This window comes from Mytilus trossulus, chromosome 2 (genome assembly GCF_036588685.1).
Source record: "Mytilus trossulus isolate FHL-02 chromosome 2, PNRI_Mtr1.1.1.hap1, whole genome shotgun sequence".
Lineage (NCBI taxonomy): Eukaryota > Metazoa > Mollusca > Bivalvia > Mytilida > Mytilidae > Mytilus > Mytilus trossulus.
The window spans coordinates 66801065-66820503 of record NC_086374.1 but is presented as its reverse complement, the minus strand read 5'-3'; the positions used below and the strand labels follow the sequence as shown (position 1 = coordinate 66820503).

General features: G+C 31.8%; 1 protein-coding gene across 1 annotated transcript in view; it reads left to right on the top strand.

Annotated features, from left to right (window-relative positions):
* The window catches only part of LOC134707835 (protein adenylyltransferase SelO, mitochondrial-like), a 28286-nt gene that overhangs the window by 3214 nt on the left and 5633 nt on the right, over window positions 1–19439 (top strand). Inside the window, exons 2-10 of the mRNA XM_063567911.1 lie at window positions 1376–1514; window positions 6633–6778; window positions 7295–7418; window positions 13702–13817; window positions 14442–14545; window positions 15606–15775; window positions 16369–16403; window positions 17327–17527; window positions 18263–18383. Of these exons, the coding sequence (XP_063423981.1) occupies window positions 1376–1514; window positions 6633–6778; window positions 7295–7418; window positions 13702–13817; window positions 14442–14545; window positions 15606–15775; window positions 16369–16403; window positions 17327–17527; window positions 18263–18383 (1156 nt within the window). The remainder of the gene's footprint in view (window positions 1–1375; window positions 1515–6632; window positions 6779–7294; window positions 7419–13701; window positions 13818–14441; window positions 14546–15605; window positions 15776–16368; window positions 16404–17326; window positions 17528–18262; window positions 18384–19439) is intronic.

Here is a 19439-nt window from a genome sequence, read left to right as displayed (position 1 = left end):
ATCTTTGTGCATTATTCAAAATTGGAAATTTCAACAAGCATCTAATATTCTTAATCTGGAAAATAAACCCTGGTCTCCTAGCTTCATGTATATTTTTTCTACCGATTTAATATATAAGTAGAATCATGCAAACAGACTTAAGGAAAAGGCGTGTAAGTTCATCATACAAATATGACACTTTTTCTAGACAATCCAGATCTTGCAAAATACGTCGCTAAAAATGGTAACCTTTAAAAACCAATATGGGAACTTTCAAAAGTTGGCGGGTATGTAACAAGTCTTACTATTTTTATGCTCCATTTATGGGCAATATGTTTTCTAGTCTGTCCGTCTGTCCTGCTTCTGGTTATAAAGATTATGGTCGAGGTAGTTTTAGATGAAGTTGAAATCCAAACAACTTGAAACTTGTTACACATGTGTTCCTCTTGATATGATCTTCTTAATTTTACTAACAAATTAAAGATTTTACCTAATTTTCATAGTCAACTGAACATAGAAAATGATCGTACGGATGGGAAATCCATGTACTTATGACCTTTTCTTGTTTGAAGAAAAAAATACATTTTAACAATAATGGAACAAAGCAGCCTGGGTAAGTGGGCCTGCTTTTATGGTAATTCAAGTTACTTTTTATTCACCTTCTTCCACTTCAGAGCTATCAGCTCTTTGATTTATTAATATTATTTTACACACTACACTTTCCAGGTTCCAAATAATTGTTTTGTACACTTCTTTGTATATTTTTCATTGAAAAAGTAGCATTGAGGTGTATTTTCGGGAATTTGCCGAGTATCACCGGAATGCCATGCAATAACATTATGGAAAGGCATGTGATAACAGTCGAAGCATGTGATAAACTTTTCATATCAGCCCGCTAAGCACCAATTAGAAAAATATGGAATTTATGTCCATTTAATGCTATTATCATACAGTAAAAATCATATGTTATTTAGTCTAAGTATATGATAAAATATAATATAGAAAATGATAGATTCAACATGTTCAATTATTGACCTGTAGTAAATTCAATCAGCACTACATGTATAATAATGGTTCTATAAACTATGTACCTAAGATGAATGACTTAGGATTTAAAATATAATAAAGATGTACATGTGTTTTCCTAGAGAAAACTTTAAAATAGAATTGTTATGAAATTATGTGCCATGTGGGTTTAAGTTACTAGTGATTCAGTGTCATCATGTTCTGTTATCAGTCAATATAAACTGATGTTGATTAAGTTACAATTATCAGGGATTTGCTTGCAAGAATAAACATTGAAAACTTGCACAGCTTTATCCAGAGTGCAATGCAATAAAATGTAATGTTAATTCCCCATTATTTTGTGTGACTCATTATATTCAATATGTTACAGGTATTTAGGAGAAGTAATTAACAAAAGTGGTGAAAGATGGGAGATCCAGTTCAAAGGAGCAGGGAAGACTCCCTATTCCAGAACGGCAGATGGTAGAAAAGTTTTAAGGAGTACAATTAGAGAATTTTTATGCAGTGAAGTAATTAATAAACTTGAATCTTAATTCAGTAGGAGAGAAATATCATATAATTTTTAGGGTGAATAAGATTTGCATATTCGATTAGTTTGATGAGTATGTAAATTTTATTAAATATTATATTAATGAAAGAAGGTTTTATGACAAAATAGGACAAATATTTTTAAAGGCATGCATTAGTTTCAGTTTGTTGTTTTATATACAGCTACTTATTTAGGAATGTACCATTTTTGTCAAGCCTGCAACTTTTGTTGCAGAAAGTTTGACATAGGGACAGTGATCCGGCGGTGGTGGCTACAGCTGCGGCGGTGATGGTTAAATTCTTTAAAGCTTTGTATTTTAGAAGGTGGAAGACCTGGATGCTTCATACTTTGTATAAAACAGATGCTTCATGCTACAAAGTTTCCGTCAGTCACATGTCCAATGTCCTTGACCTAATTTTCATGGTTCAGTGACCACTTGAAAAAAAAGTTCAAATTTTTTGTAATGTTAAATTTTCTCTTATTATAAGTAATAGGATAACTATATTTGGTATGTGCGTACCTTGCAAGGTCCTCATGTCCATCATACAGTTTTCACTTGACCTCGACCTCATTTCATGGACCAGTGAACAAGGTTAAAGTCATAAGAAACCTCAAATTATAAAAAATAATGCATATGTTTTTTATAACTCAATGGACAGCTTTCATTATAAAACTTATGTACATATACTTTTTTCTGAAGAAAATTCTTTAATTTATCCATATTTAGAAGAAGTTTGCTTAATAATTTTAATTGGTTCCTTCCAGGAAGCAATTCCCCCGACATATTTTCCGTATTCAAAGTGACCTCAGTGTGACCCATCTAGTAAAAATCTGGTGATTGCAATACGCATGGATGTCCTTAAAATAAACTATTATCTGAATTTACATGTTAAACACGTGCTCAATTTGCATGCTTTTTTGTTTATTTTTTGTTGATTGTTGACAAACAGGTTAAACCTCCGCTTCAAAACACTAACTTTAATTACCTGCCATATTTTCACAACAACACTGACCAATTGAAAAAAAAAAATTGACGATTATACGAAATTTATGCGAAAAAATGATAAATTCTTGCACAGAAGACTAAGTTTATGAAATTATGATGTTTGTATGCATTGGTTCAAGAATTAGAAGAGCATTTTTTTTTACCGGTGACTTGTTTCTTATGACTTTAAGTTTTGGTGGTCAAGTCCATATCTGAGATACTATAAGCAATAGGTCTGGTATATTCGTTGTATGGAAGCACTGCAAGGTGTACATATCCAACTGGCAGGTGTCATCTGACCTTGACCTCATTTTCATGGTTGAGTGGTTATAGTTAGATTTTTGTGTTTTGGTCTGTTTTTCTCCTAATTTATGCAATAGGTCTACTATAATTGTTGTATGGAATGATTGTAAGGTGTACATGTCTAGCGGGCAGATGTCATCTGACCTTGACCTCATTTTCATGGTTCAGTGGTCAAAGTAAAGTTTTTGAGATTTGGTGTTTTATCTAATACTATATGCCATAAATCAACTATATTTGGTGTATGGAAATATTTTATAATCTATATGTCAGTAGCGCAGGTTTTATTTGACTTTGACCTCATTTTCACGGTTCATTGCTCAGTGTTGACTTTTTGTGTTTTGGTTTGTTTTTCTTCAACTATAAGCAATAGGTCAACTATATTTGTTGTATGGTTCATCTGACCTTGACCTCATTTTCATGTGACAGTTTAAATAAAACTTTATATTTAGGACTATCAACATAATATCAATGATTAATACAGAAGGCGAGACATTTCAGTGTGTGCACTCTTGTGTTATTATGAATATGTATAATGACTACAAAACAAATAATACAATGATATATACCAAAACAACAGAACAGTATAGAAATATATATTTTTTTCATTCATTGAAACATATTTTATTTGCTATTACATAAAACAAAAAACAGACACAAGTTATCACATCTAAGGCCGTGTTCACACCAAAGGCCGTGTAGAGTAAACATGATTACAATTAGTTTAGTGTAGTGTACACTGGTTTCACATTACATTTGTTCACATCTATTCATCTTGTTTAGCTACCTGTACATAAGATTTGTTCTCACTTGTAAACTATATGTCATTTAAATGTTCATTACGTAGAACTGAATTTAAAATTTTTGGAAAATTTTACTAGCGGTAAGGGAACAACCATTTGACTTCAAAAAGGGGGGGGGGGGGGGGATGGTGGTGATGGAAATATTCCGATCCCCAATTTGATAAAAAAAATTGGTCATACAGATGATAAAAAAGAATATTCTGAATCAAGAGTTTCCCCATACATTATAGTGTTAAATATTGAAAAAAAAAGTACTTGATCACCAGCATCGAAAAAAAAGGAATAAAAACGTACGTGCTAAAAAAAAATCTGACTCAGATAAAAAAAAAACCTCCCCCTTTTTTTTGAGTTAAGTGGTTGCTACTTTATGAAAGCCATTTTTATAATTTGCAGTAGTTTGAATATACTAGAGATGTCTCGATAATGCATTAGAAAAAGTTAGCTGCAACAGCGTGCTTACAGCCGAAAAAAAGGATTGAGATATTAGGGATCACTCCATTTTTGTCGAGCCTGCAACTTTTGTTGCAGAAAGCTCGACATAGGGATAGTGTTCCGGCGGCGGCTACAGCGGCGGCTAGGGCGGCGGCGGTGTTAGCTCACTTCTTAAAAGGTTTATATTTTAGAAGGTGAAAGACCTGGATGCTTCATAATTTGTATATAGATGCCTCATGTTACGAAGTTTCCATCAGTCACATGTCCAATGTCCTTGACCTCATTTTCATGGTTCAGTGACCACTTGAAAAAAAAGTTCAGAATTTTTGTAATGTTGAATTCTCTCTTATTATAAGTAGTAGGATAACTATATTTGGTATGTGCGTACCTTGCAAGGTCCCCATGCCCGTCAGACAGTTTTCACTTGACCTCGACCTCATTTCATGGATCAGTGAACAAGGTTAAGTTTTGGTGGTCAAGTCCATATCTCAGATACTATAAGCAATAGGGCTAGGATATTTGGTGTATGGAAGGACTGTAAGGTGTACATGTCCAACTGGCAGGTGTCACCTGACCTTGACCTCATTTTCATGGTTCAGTGGTTATAGTTAAGTTTTTGTGTTTTGGTCTGTTTTTCTCATTCTTTATGCAATAGGTCTACTATATTTGTTGTATGGAATGATTGTAAGGTGTACATGACTAGTGGGTAGATGTCATCTGACCTTGACCTCATTTTCATGGTTCAGTGGTCAAAAGTAATTTTTTTAAGTTTTGGTCTTTTTATCTATTCTAAACCTATATGCCAAAGGTCAACTATATTTGGTATACTGAAATATATTATGATCTTAATGTCAATCCTGCCGGTTTTATTTGACCATGACCTCAATTTCACAGTTTATCACACAGTGTTAAGTTTTTGTGTTTTGGTCTATTTTTCTTAAACTTTAAGTAATAGGTCAACTATATTTGTTGTATGGAAGCATTGATAGCTGTTCATGTCTGCCTGGCATGGTTCATCTGACCTTGACCTCATTTGCATGGTTCATTGGTCTTTGTTTAGCTATCTTGGTTAATGTTAAGTTTATGTGACAGTTGTAATAAAGTTTTATTTTTAGGACTATCAACATAATATCAATGATTAGTAAAGAAGGCGAGACATTTCAGTGTGTGCACTCTTGTTATCTTTTCTGTTCGTTTCAAATGGTATTTCTTCTCCAAGGAGTATTTGGTAAATGAATAGGGTAATGTTTTTTTATTTATTTTACGTGTTATTTAACGATCTGAGATACTAGACAAACATATCAATTACCTAACACTTTTTTAAGTCATGCATTTATGTGTGAATCGTTTTTTGAATAAAGACCAGTGGCGAATATTTCTGTGTATGTCAAGTTGATTCGGGAAGACCTTTTCAAATGAATTAGGCAGCAACTATTTACTTCATTTTTAGTAGAGGGGGAGGGGGGCGTGAGCTTTTGATTTTTTTCAGGACAAATTTTGGTGACAAGTCGGAAATCAATTTAAGCATTATATATAGTGGCAGCTGAGGGTGAAACAGACAAATTTTTTTCAGGGTTTCCAAAACAAAATCCATAGCTCACCCCTTGCCTTTATGTTTTATACTCAACTATAATAGCCCCCCCCCCCCCCCCCCCCTAAAAAAAAAAATCAATTGGTTGCTGCCTTATGGGTTCGGCAATGATGCTGCTTTGAGTCTTGATGAGGGGTTAATAAAGTCCCCCCCCCCCCGAAAATCAATTGGTTGCTGCCTTATGGGTTTGGCAATGATGCTGCTTTGAGTCTTGATAAGGGGTTAATAAAGTACGTTAATTTTTTTTAACAAACAAAAATCTGTAAAATTTAGACAACTAATAATTATCAAAAAGATAAATTTTACTCAAAAATAGTTTCCTCCTTAAATATATACACGATAAAACTAATGTCCTAAATGCCTAGTTTTGTGTACACTTGACCTACACAAGGCCTACATTGAATATCGACTGTGTGTAGGTAAAACATGATTTAAACTACATGTAAACATTGAGTTTTATCAATGGGAACGCAATTGTGTTTAGTTTACGTGTGAGTTACACTAACACAACACCGAATTTAGGTCAATGTGAACATGGCCTTAGACAGTATATTATTTTGTAAAAATATGCAACAACATATAATAATTATTAATTTGAAAAAAAGTTATTGAGGGATTTAAATAAGAAAAAAACAGTGAATGGTAGTCTTTCTGAAGTGTAATACCACAAGAAGTGCTTGTAGAATAAATAAGAATGCAGGTGACTCAGTCAGACTGGATATTGATTTGAAATCACAGACCATCACAGAAAAGGTTCCTCACTTCACTGGATGAATATGCATACAATAAAACCCTTATATGTCCATGTGTTGATTATTGAGAAACTAACATAAGTCTTTAACTCTTAACACTGCTAAATGAGCTTTGGCTTTATTCAAGGTCACAATAATCCTCTTTCATCCTTGAATACTACTTTTTTTTACCCTCGAATGTATCAGTTGACTTTTTGCATAGGATATTTTTATTTTATAAGTTCTACATTTGCAGGCCATTCACCATCTTGGAATTTCTACAACTCGAGCAGGAACATGTGTCACCTCAGAAAGTACAGTAGTCAGAGATATATTTTATTCTGGTGATCCAATAGATGAAAAATGTACTGTTGTATTAAGAATTGCTCCAACATTTCTCAGGTAATTACAATTAGTCATATTGCAATTTTGAAATTGAAGTTACAGTAAAACCTGACTAAACCAAACCCTTTTGGGACTTGAGATTTTGTTCGGTTTTGGCAGGTATTCGGTTTCATCAGGTTCACAATGCATAAAATGTGATATGATTTGTCTTTAGAACAAGTTTGGATCAGACAGGTTACTGTTTTTTTCAGGGTTCGGTTTAATCAGGTTTCACTGTTTAATGTAACTAGTAATTTGAACCCTCTGCTTGCACCTATCCTAAATTTGGAACCTTTGTGTTTGTTGTTTGTTGATGTGGTTCATGAGCGTTTCTCATTTCTAGTTTTTTTATATAGATTAGACCGTTGGTTTTCCTGTTTGAATGGTTTTACCCTAGTTATTTTGGGGCCTCTTATAGCTTGCTGTACAATGTGAGCCAAAGCTCTGTGTTGCAAGCCTTATTTTGATCTATAATGGTCTACAAAAGGTCATAATAAATATATTACTATAAATTATTGTTCGCTTATATTTTAGGTTTGGATCTTTTGAGATTTTTAAGACTCTGGACCCACAGACAGGAAGGGCTGGACCCAGTGTTGGCAGAAATGATATTCTGATACAGATGCTAGATTATACAGTCCAAACATTTTATCCTGAGGTGTGAATGAGAAATTATAAATGACATAAGTTTATATTCTATGGCAAAAAAATCTAAAAAAGCATTAAATCCAAACCATAAATTTAATTGAATACATAGTCACTTAAAAAAAAAAGGCTTTTAATACAAACTTTTGTAAGATGACTTTGATAAACTTTTGCGTTCCTGTAAAAATGACATAAAATGAGAAAAAAGAAAGCAAGAAAATCAAGTCTGAATTTTACTTGAAAAAACCCCACCTCAAAAACCATAAAACCAGGACAATAAATGAATTGTAAGCTACTGTCATGGAATTGGAAATATATCAGTGGCAAAATTTTACATTTGTATACAGGTCATAACTTTTAAACTTTTTGGAGATTTAAAATTTGCAATATCATCTAAACTAAATTTTGTCCTTAGTGTTTCCGAAAAGATTTAGATCAAAGCTTGTCACAATCTTTCTTAGTGTGTGAAAGATAGCTACTAGGGTTACTTATTGATTTTAGTTAGAAGATTTATATACAAGACATTGTTTATTCTTAAAATCTGTCTTTTTCATTATCATAACTTAGAGAGCATAATTTTTTGCACATCATTTGGATAACAAATAATTATTCTGTTAATAATATTGTCGATTGTAACATACCATTAAGAAAAAAATTAACAACTGGACAAAAATATGATAATAAAAAGATGGGGTATAATTTCAAATGAGACAACACTCATCCAGAGACCAAATGATGTAAAAGTTGACAACTATAGGTCACTGCACAACCTTCAACAATGAGCAAAATCCACACTGCATAATCAGCTATATAAGGTCCTATTAAAAGTTTACAACATTATATTTGTCCCTATGGAGTGCTGTAAATTCAGAAATTATTGCGTGCATTTATTATTGCGATTTTGTCACTTTAAACTTTAACTAGAACACACCTGCGGGCATTCAGAGGGTAGTTTAAAGTATGTAAAGTGTTGTTGGAAGAATTTTGTAAAATATTGAATGACTGGAGAATTTCAGCAAAAGTACATGTATCATTTGGGACAGGAAAATTCTTTTTTTTTATCCCACCTCTATTTCCAATATCCTCATTTTTATACAACCGCAAATTTTGAAAAAAATTTCGTCGTATATTGCTATCACGTTGGCGTCGTCGTCTGCGTCGTCGTCTGCGTCGTCGTTGTGGTCGTCGTCGTCAGCGGCGTCCGAATACTTTTAGATTTCGCACTCTAACTTTAGTAAAAGTGAATAGAAATATATGAAATTTTAACACAAGGTTTATGACCATAAAAGGAAGGTTGGTATTGATTTTGGGAATTTTGGTCCCAATATTTTAGGAATTAGGGGCTAAAAAGGGCCCAAATAAGCATTTTCTTGGTTTTCGCACTATAACTTTAGTTTAAGTGAATAGAAATCTATGATATTTTGACACAAGGTTTTTGACCACAAAAGAAAGGTTGGGATTGATTTTGGGAGTTTTGGTTTCAACAGTTTAGGAATTAGGGGCCAAAAAAGGGCCCAAATAAGCATTATTCTTGGTTTTCGCACAATAACTTTAGTTTAAGTAAATAGAAATCAATGAAATTTAACCACAATGTTTATGACCACAAAAGGAAGATTGGTATTGATTTTGGGAGTTTAGGTCCCAACTGTTTAGGAATTAGGGGCCAAAAAGGGACCCAAATAAGCATTTTCCTTGGTTTTTGCACTATAACGTTAGTATAAGTAAATAGAAATCTATGAAATTTAAACACAAGGTTTATGACCATAAAAGGAAGGTTGGTATTGATTTTGGGAGTTTTGGTCCCAACAGTTTTGGAAAAAGGGGCCCAAAGGGTCCAAAATTAAACTTTGTTTGATTTCATCAAAATTGAATAATTGGGGTTCTTTGATATGCCGAATCTAACTGTGTATGTAGATTCTTAACTTTTGGTCATGTTTTCAAATTGGTCTACATTTAGGTCCAAAGGGTCCAAAATGAAATTAAGTTTGATTTTTACAAAAATTAAATTCTTGGGCCTCTTTGATATGTTGAATCTAAAAATGTACTTAGATTCTTGATTATTGGCCCAGTTTTCAAGTTGGTCCAAATCTGGGTCCAAAATTAAACTTTATTTGATTTCATCAAAAATTGAATAAATGGGGTTCTTTGATATGCCAAATCTAACTGTGTATGTAGATTCTTCATTTTTGGTCCCGTTTTCAAATTGGCCTACATTAAGGTCCAAAGGGTCCAAAATAAAATTAAGTTTGATTTTTACAAAAATTAAATTCTTGGGCCTCTTTGATATGCTGAATCTAAACATGTACTTAGATTTTTGATTATGGGCCCAGTTTTCAAGTTGGTCCAAATCAGGATCTAAAATTATTATATTAAGTATTGTGCAATAGCAAGTCTTTTCAATTGCACAGTATTGTGCAATGGCAAGAAATATCTAATTTCACAAAATTGTGAAATAGCTAATTTTTTTTTCAATTAGAGTTATCTTTCTTTGTCCAGAATAGTAAGCAAGAAATATCTTATTGCAAGAATTTTTTTTAATTGGAGCTATCTTTCTTTGTCCAGAATCAACTTAAATCTTTGTTATATACAATATACAATGTATATTCACTTTTTACTACCAACTGATGAATTTAAATATTCTTTACCATTCAGTGATAACAAGCAGTTTTTTTTTACATCTTAATATTTTATGATGTATTTAAATGAGTAGTTATTGTTGCAAACTCCATTAGAATATTTTAATTGAGATTAGTTTTGGAATAAGGGAAAGGGGGATGTGATTAAAAAATTGGGTTCAATTTTTCTCATTTGAAATTTCATAAATAAAAAGAAAATTTCTTCAAACATTTTTTTGAGAGGAAAAATATTCAACAGCATAGTGAATTGCTCTAAGAGAAAACAAAAATTTTAAGTTCATTAGAACACATTCATTCTGTGTCAGAAACCTATGCTGTGTCAACTATTTAATCACAATCCAAATTTAGAGCTGAATCCAGCTTGAATGTTGTGTCCATACTTGCCCCAACCGTTCAGGGTTCAACCTCTGCGGCCGTATAAAGCTACGCCCTGCGGAGCATCTGGTTTGGTTTTCTATCAATTTTAGTATGAACATACATTTAGTATGTTATGAACACTCAAGTAAGGAGCCTGTAATTCAGTGATTGTTGTTTGTTTATGTGTTACATATTTGTTTTTCATTCATTTTTTTGTACTTAAATAAGGCCGCTAGTTTTCTGGTTTTAATTGTTTTACATTGTCAGTTCGGGCATTTTAAAGCTGAGTATGCAGTATGGGCTTTGTTCCTTGTTGAAGGTCATGTATGGCAAGCCGTTTTACTATTTATTCGAATTTCAAGATATCTCCTTTAATATATAAGGCCAAATTGAGAGGAAAAATATTCAACAGCATAGTGAATTGCTCTAAGAGAAAACAAAAATTTTAAGTTCATTAGAACACATTCATTCTGTGTCAGAAACCTATGCTGTGTCAACTATTTAATCACAATCCAAATTTAGAGCTGAATCCAGCTTGAATGTTGTGTCCATACTTGCCCCAACCGTTCAGGGTTCAACCTCTGCGGCCGTATAAAGCTACGCCCTGCGGAGCATCTGGTTTGGTTTTCTATCAATTTTAGTATGAACATACATTTAGTATGTTATGAACACTCAAGTAAGGAGCCTGTAATTCAGTGATTGTTGTTTGTTTATGTGTTACATATTTGTTTTTCATTCATTTTTTTGTACTTAAATAAGGCCGCTAGTTTTCTGGTTTTAATTGTTTTACATTGTCAGTTCGGGCATTTTAAAGCTGAGTATGCAGTATGGGCTTTGTTCCTTGTTGAAGGTCGTGTATGGCAAGCCGTTTTACTATTTATTCGAATTTCAAGATATCTCCTTTAATATATAAGGCCACGGTTTTTTAATTTGTTGGTTTACGGATTTGCGCATAAAAAAGTTGGGTCGGTCGGTCAGAAAAAAAAAAGAAAAAAAATATCTTTCAAAACAGAAAAAATATGCAAGATAAATATATATTTCACCTTACTAACAGAATGTTTATCTTATATGCTGTTTTGTCATCATTTCTTAACATTAAGTTCAATGAAATATTATTGATCAGTGATCATGAACATCCCATGACATCGTTTAATAATTTGCTGTAAAAAAGGGGGGTTGCATGGACAAAGACGAAATTAAATCGTCATTCCACAAACAAGAAAAACAGATTCGCGTAGCTCTCAGAAAACTTGGTGAATTATGATTTTCAAGCAGAAAAACTGATACAGAAAAAAAATATAAAAACGTCGTACAAAAATAAGTTTCAAGACACGTGTCGAAAAACGTAATAGACTCGTCCACTGGAAAAACAACAATATCGGGTTAATCAGTTGTCATGCAATCTGGTTTTTATCCCAATGATCGATATTTTTTGTTATCTATTTCAAATGATTTGTTAATATTCAGTACTTTAATTGATGTATTCCACCTGTCCACATTTGGACAAGTCTATTTCTCTGAGATGATGCATCTTATGGACTGATGACGAATAAGGGAAACGAACTTATTTTGTAATTGGTTTTAAACACAGGTTTAGTTCTGCAAAATTATTTGTGCAAAAGACATTTCAAGGTCAGTTATAATTGATTTGTCTATTTTTAAAAACGTAAATTGGAAGTTTTATTTTTCACAACAGAAAGTGTTATCAACTTTCTTAATGATTAATGCATTTCATAATAAAAGAAAATTTTAATTATTTTTCAGGGTTAATGCATTTATAAGGGTCAGCGGGAATAAAAAAAGCATGAAAAGTCAATTTTATTTTATTCTGAAAATCGGCAAAATCAGGTCGGCAGATCCATAAACCAACAAATAAAAAAAATGTGGCCTAAGATATCTTATATAATTTTATTTTTATAAGATATCTCATATTTTATATAAGATATCTCCTAAAGTTAATAAGATATCTCCTAAAGTTTAAAAGATATCTCCTAAAGTTTATGAGATATCTTATATACTTCATAAGATATCTTCTAAAGTTTATAAACTATATAAGATATCTCATAAACTTTAGGAGATATCTTTTAAACTAAATAAGATGTCTCCTATAATATATAAGATATCTCGTATAATATATAAGATATCTCATATAAATTCATTTTTGTGAGATATCTTATATATTATATAAGATATCTTATATATTATATAAGATATCTTATATATTATATAAGATATCTCCTAAAATTTATAAGATATCTTATATACTTTATGAGATATCTTCTAAAGTTTATAAGATATCTTCTTAAGTTTATAAGATATCTTATAAAGACAATTATATAAGATATCTGATAAACTATATGAGATATCTTATAAACTATATTAGATATCTTATAAACTATATAAGATATCTTATTAACTATATAAGATATCTTATAAAGTTTATGAGATATCTTGAAGTAAGAATAAATAGCAAAATGGCTTGCCATAGTCGTGCGGTAACCTATAGTTGTTAATATCTGTGTCATATTGGTCTCTTGTGGAGAGTTGTCTCAACATGGCAATCATACCATATCTTCTTTTTTTTTGTAATCAATGAATTTTGTAAAAGATTTAATGACTTGATAATTTTAGAAAAGGTGTCAAAAGTTCACCTGAATATTTTTAGCGCTTATCTGTATGTATGAACATTCATTACTATATAAATATAGTGTATTTACTTTCAATTCGAAGTTGACTAATTGATCCATAGTGGTCATTAATATAGTATACAGACCATCTCTATTTAATAAACTCTGTGACTGACGTGGATAGTAAACTTGAAAATGATAGCAGATAGAATTCTGAAAATACACTTTATTCTTTGTATATGTATGTTCAAAGTATACAGAAAAACGCAAACAGGAAGTCTTATCTGACTTAAAATTTCGTCCAATGACGGGACAATATCCGGATGGCTTTTTTCTCGTTTTTCTCCAAAAATAACTCAATCTGAATAATCATATGAATGGATGACAAATGGCACTATGCACTGTACCTATAGGACACAGAGGCATGTTGATTAATTTATTGTGGAAAGAAGAGAAGCGACACCCAAAACGAGGTCTTCTCGTTTAATAGTATAGATGCAGATTTAATTTTTACGATTTTGAGAAAAGTCATGCTTAACTAAGTTAAAATATTACTAAATGCGAGTTTAAATTATTGAGTTTACAGCTCTGTCGCATCATTCGCAATAATAAAAACCTCGCAATAATTTCTGAATTTACAGTATGTTGATATTGTGAAATTGTATTTTTTGTGTAGATCTGGGATAAGCACAAATCTGATAAACACACCATGTATATAGAGATGTATAAAGAAGTGATCAGAAGGACAGCCAGGCTGGTAGCAGAATGGCAATGTGTTGGATGGTGCCACGGGTAATTGTTATACTTTCTTTTAGATTCAAATTTGTAGAAAAACTTTTTTAACTAGGGGTAAAAAAAACAGTCTGATATATCTGAAAGCTTAAGTAAAATAGAGAACAGAAATAGGGAATGTGTCAAAGAGACAACAATCTGGGAATGTGTCAAAGAAACAACAACCCGACCATAGAAAGACAACAGCAGAAGGTCACCAATAGGTCTTTAATGCAGTGAGAAACTCCAGCACCCAGAGGCGTCCTTTAGCTGGCCCCTAATCAAATATCTATACTAGTTCAGTGATGGACGTCATACTTAAGTCTTTTAAAATTCAAACTTAAGATCATGGATAGAAACAAATTTAGTGCAAACTAAAAGTTATGATGTCAGTTCAAAACTTGGTTTTCTTGTTAATTTATTTAAGGAAAATAATATAGTATTACTAGTGAATATATTATATCTTAGTCATATGTTATTTGTACTCTGTTGCTAAAGGCTTCTTGTAGGGTCGCTTTGACACGCATGATATTTATACTGAAATTATTAAATAGAATTAAGCTGTCATTTTTTTGAGATTTTTTTTTTAAATCTTTAAATCTATATGAGTAATTGTACATTTAAAGAATTAATTTAAAATTTCAGTGTCTTGAACACAGACAACATGAGTATAGTAGGATTAACTATAGACTATGGACCTTTTGGTTTTATGGATAAATTTGACCCAAACTACATCTGTAATGGTTCAGGTAAGTTTTCAGTTTTCCCTAAATAGATATAAGAGGATGTGGTATGAGTGCCAATGAGACAACTCAAGTCACAATTTGTAAAAGTAAACCATGATAGTTCAAAGTATGGTATTCAACACAGAGTCTTGGCTCACACTGAACAGCAAGCTATAAAGAGCCCCCAAAAATGACTAGTGTTAAACCATTTAAACGGGAAAACCAATAGTCTAATCTATATAAAAAACAAGAAACACTGATTTGGGGAATCATAAATTTAAGTTTTAATACAGGTAAATACTGTGAATTTATTTGTTTTAAAGATCACCAATTTTCAAGGATTGAGGAAAATTGTATTTCCTGGATATTTTTATGGTTTTGCCAAAGTTTGCATACAAGCCTGTCGAAAAATTGTTTTATGTTGAACATTTAGATTTGATTCACCTTGAACCACAAAATCCACCTTATTGGTATCTCACAATTATTAGGAATCCACAGTGTTTGAATAGGAGTTCAGAGATAGTGGCTACTTCAACAAGGAGGGTGAAAAAGTTGTGTCGCATGAAATTTATTTCACAGACGAATTGAACAAATAATGCTAACAGATTTCCATTTAAAAAAATAACCATTTTTTTACTTTTAACTCAATCGTTCTGTTGAAAACCTATGAACTAGTGACATGACCTGTAAGTCAATATTTTATGCATGTAATGCGTTATTGATCCAAAACATACCTTCTTTCTATTGTAATCAAGTGAGTGCAAAATAAGAGTTAAATTTAAAACTGGATTCATTTATTTTCGTGGGTACCAATTTTCGTGGTTTGAGAAAAATTGACATATTCATGGATGTTTAATTTCGTGGTTTTGGCAAAGTCACTCATTCCTGTAGAAAATTTGTTTTTCGTTGAACATTTGAATTAGTCGTTCTCCTGTACCCACGAAATCCATGAAAATTGGTATCCAACGAATATTTATGAATCCACAGTATTGATCTGCAGCTTTACAATGTTGAGTTGTAGCAAGTAAGCAGTTCTTACATCTGCTATGTATTTTATTTCTATTTGAGAGCATTCTTTTTACAGATGATAGTGGAAGATATTCATACAAAAACCAGCCAGATATTTGTAAATGGAATTGCATGAAATTAGGAGAGGCGATTCAAGGAGCAGTACCTCTGACAGAAACAAAACCCCATTTAGATATTTTTGATGAGGTTTACAGTGACTATATGAAGCAAAAAATCAGGAAAAAGGTACAAAAAGGACATTATTCATAATGTGGAGCTAAAAATTTACTTTTCAATTAATATCCTTCTCATATCTAAGTATGGAATTACTATTACAGCATGGAAATTCTAACAATGTCAACTTTAAGAAGCTGATTTATTTGAGTGCAATAACATTTGCTGAATTTTCATCATATGATTTCACGATGTTTAGCTATTAGTAGATGAACCAAAAGATAATTTTGGGAGGTTTCCAATTATTAAAAAGGCATCCTTTAAGTTCATTCTCCAATTTCTTGTGAAAGATTCTCTTTTGCTAAGTGGTGAAATGATTTTTCATCTGACCTAGACCTCATTTGTATGGTTCATTGGCCAATGATAATTTTAGAGTGCTTATGTCTGCTTCTATTAAATTTAGGTTAACTATTTTCTGTGAATGGAATGATAATAAGGTGAACATATCTAGCTGGCAGGGTTCAAGCGTGAACTTGACCTTATTCGCATGAATTGTTTGATAATGTTAAGTTTATAAAATAATTGTAGTTAAACTTTTATCATAAAGACTTTCAGCTTAAAATAAAACATAATCAGTGTTGAACACTATTTTTTTTATTTTTCAGTTTGGTTTATTAAATAAAGAATTAGAAACAGACAAGTAAGTATGAATTAATTAGTTTTATTTTTATAGCAGTTAGTTTTAAAGTTGCAGTTAAGTTAAGATAGTTTTAAAGTTTTATACTAGTAAAAATGTAAAACTAATACTATTGCTCAAATAAAACTGCACAGATATTAAATTTAATTTAGAGTTGTCTCCCATTTGACCAGATTTCCTTAAAAAGGTTTTAAAGCAAATTTTCATGATATTATTCTTAAAACTCTTTCATGAATAAGATTCTAACAGAAAAATGAATTGTTATACAGTCAAACTTTGAAAATCAAAGTCACAAGAACACAACATTACTATATAATTTAATTTTGGATGTAACACGATTTCTGATTGGCTGACGTATTTTGTTATGAGCCCATAGACATAATTTAGTCATGTGATCGTGACGTCATCTACGTTTTTTCATGGTTTTCTATGGTTTAAAATGGAATTTAGAATTAAATAATAAGAAATGACTGTAATATTTTTTCTGTCTATTCGAAATAACATAAAACATGTGGTGCACACTGTTAAATAACCTGCTACGCACATTATTCAGTTTGCACCAAATTTTTTATGTTATTTCTTCATAGACAGAAAAAATATTACAGTGATTCCTTAAATGCATTATTGCAGGTTGGTAGATTCATCATACCAATTCTATTTCTACATTGTAAATTGCTTTTTAACTTTGTATGTAAATATTGAAATTGTGTTTGACCCTTGGTCAGGGATTAAACTTTACATCTCCATCTATCATGCTACAACAAGACCACAGGTGGTTATCTCACTGGGAAGGAAAAGAAAACAATCCTAAGCTAGCAAATTTAGTATGGCTAACCTTAAATAACTACCAATTATGTATATTTTGAAGATTTAAAAGAACACATTTATTATGCTACTTTATGATAAAAACTCATTTTTTTTGGCAGGGATATTTATGATTCTTTCTTAGAAACAATGCAAAAAACTGGAGCAGACTTCACAAATTGTTTTAGATGTCTGAGTATGCTCCCTTTACCAGGCTCTCCTGACTTTCAAGCCAAATTAAAGGATGTGAAAGAATATATCCTCACACAGTGTTCTACATTAGAAGAATTGAAATCAATGCATAAACCTGAGATGGATCAAAGGTAAAGGTTCATGTAAAGAGATATTAATTTAATTGTATTATCACAATCCCCAGAAAGACATTTGTCTTTTTGTTCATCTATCCTGATATCCCTCTTTTTATATGTGTTTTAGGTTAATATGAGGATTAACGATTTGTTTTGAAATATAAAAAAGATGATGTGGTATGTTTGCCAATGAGACAACTCTCCACAAGAGACCAAATGACAACAGAAATTTTAACAATTCTAGGTCAGCGTACGGCCTTCAATAATAGCAAAGCTGCAATACTGCATAGTCAGCTATAAAAGGCCCTGAAATAATTATCTTGTTGGGATACACATGTTCATTTTGACACAAATTTAAATTAATATATGCCAAATTTTGCTTTTGACCCAAATTTCACAGTTCACTAAACATGGAAATATAATAGTTTGATCAGAGCATGGTTTCAAATGGACTCATTACCTTGTTTTCTGTTTATGGATTATATCCCACTCCAAAGAAGTTTTTCAATTTCCTCTAATAGATGATATTGCTATTTCCAAAATCTTTGACTCTTGAATATACAATAATCACTTTTGTTATTTCCTGGAAATAGAAGAAATTTCAAAGATGCAAGAATTGTGATATAGGCTACTATGGTGCCTCTCAGTCAATATGTTCTCAGGGAAACTTGAGTCATCAAGTACACCCCATACTAAAGTAGAAACATTTTTAAAAATGTACTTTTAATACATTCATATTTATGATTATAGGCAATTACAAGCCTTCCTTGCCATGGTACAGTCAAATCCAGGATTAGTGAATGCCTTAGGCAGGAATTTTGCTTCCATTACTAGAGATTTGGAAAAATTGGAAAAAATTAAAGAAATGGAGGTAATAAAAGATATAACAACATAATAAAAATGAAAGCAAGAATAGAAAAAAGGACATATCAGAATTGTATAGAAAGCTAGTTATCTGAAGTTAATATATACTGCTACTTTGCATTCTGTAGTTAACAATAAACCATTAGATTTAATGGGTGCAGCTATTTTATGAGCATAACATGGTATTCAGAATTAAGAGTATGGCAAATCCTGATTTGTCGATATGTGAACACCTTATTTTTAGCTCACCTGGCCCAAAGGGCCAAGTGAGCTTTTCTCATCACTTGGCGTCCGTCGTTCGTCGTCGTTAACTTTTACAAAAATCTTCTCCTCTGAAACTACTGAGCCAAATTAAACCAAACTTGGCCACAATTATCATTGGGGTATCTAGTTTTAAAATTGTGTCATGTGACCCGTCAAACTAACCAAGATGGCCGCCATGGCTTAAAATAGAACATAGGGGGTGAAATGTATATTTTGGCTTATAACTCTTAAACCAAAGCATGTATAGCAAATCTGAAATGATATAAAATTGCTTGTTAAGTCAAGATCTATCTGCCCTGAAATTTTCAGATGAGTCGGACAATGGTTTGTTGGGTTGCTGCCCCTGAATTGGCAATTTTAAGGAAATTTTGTCCGTTTTCAGAAATAATCTTGGAAATTATTATAGATAGATGTAAACTGTAAACAGCAATAATGTTCAGCTAAGTAAGATCTACGAATAAGTCAACATCACAAAATGTTCAGTTGACCCCTTAAGAAGTTATTGCCCTTAATAGTAATTTTTAACCAATTTTTCGTAACTTTTTGTAATCTTTTACAAAAATCTTCTCCTCTGAAACTACTGGACCAAATTTAACCAAACTTAGCCACAATCATTATTAGGGTATTCTGTTTAAAAATTGTGTCTAGTGACCCTCAAAAACCATCCAAGATGGCCGCCATGGCTTAAAATAGAACATAGGGGTAAAATGTATATTTTGGCTTTTTACTCTGAAACCAAAGCATTTCAAGCAAATCTGACTGGGTTAAATTGTTTATTAAGTCAAGATCTATCTGCCTT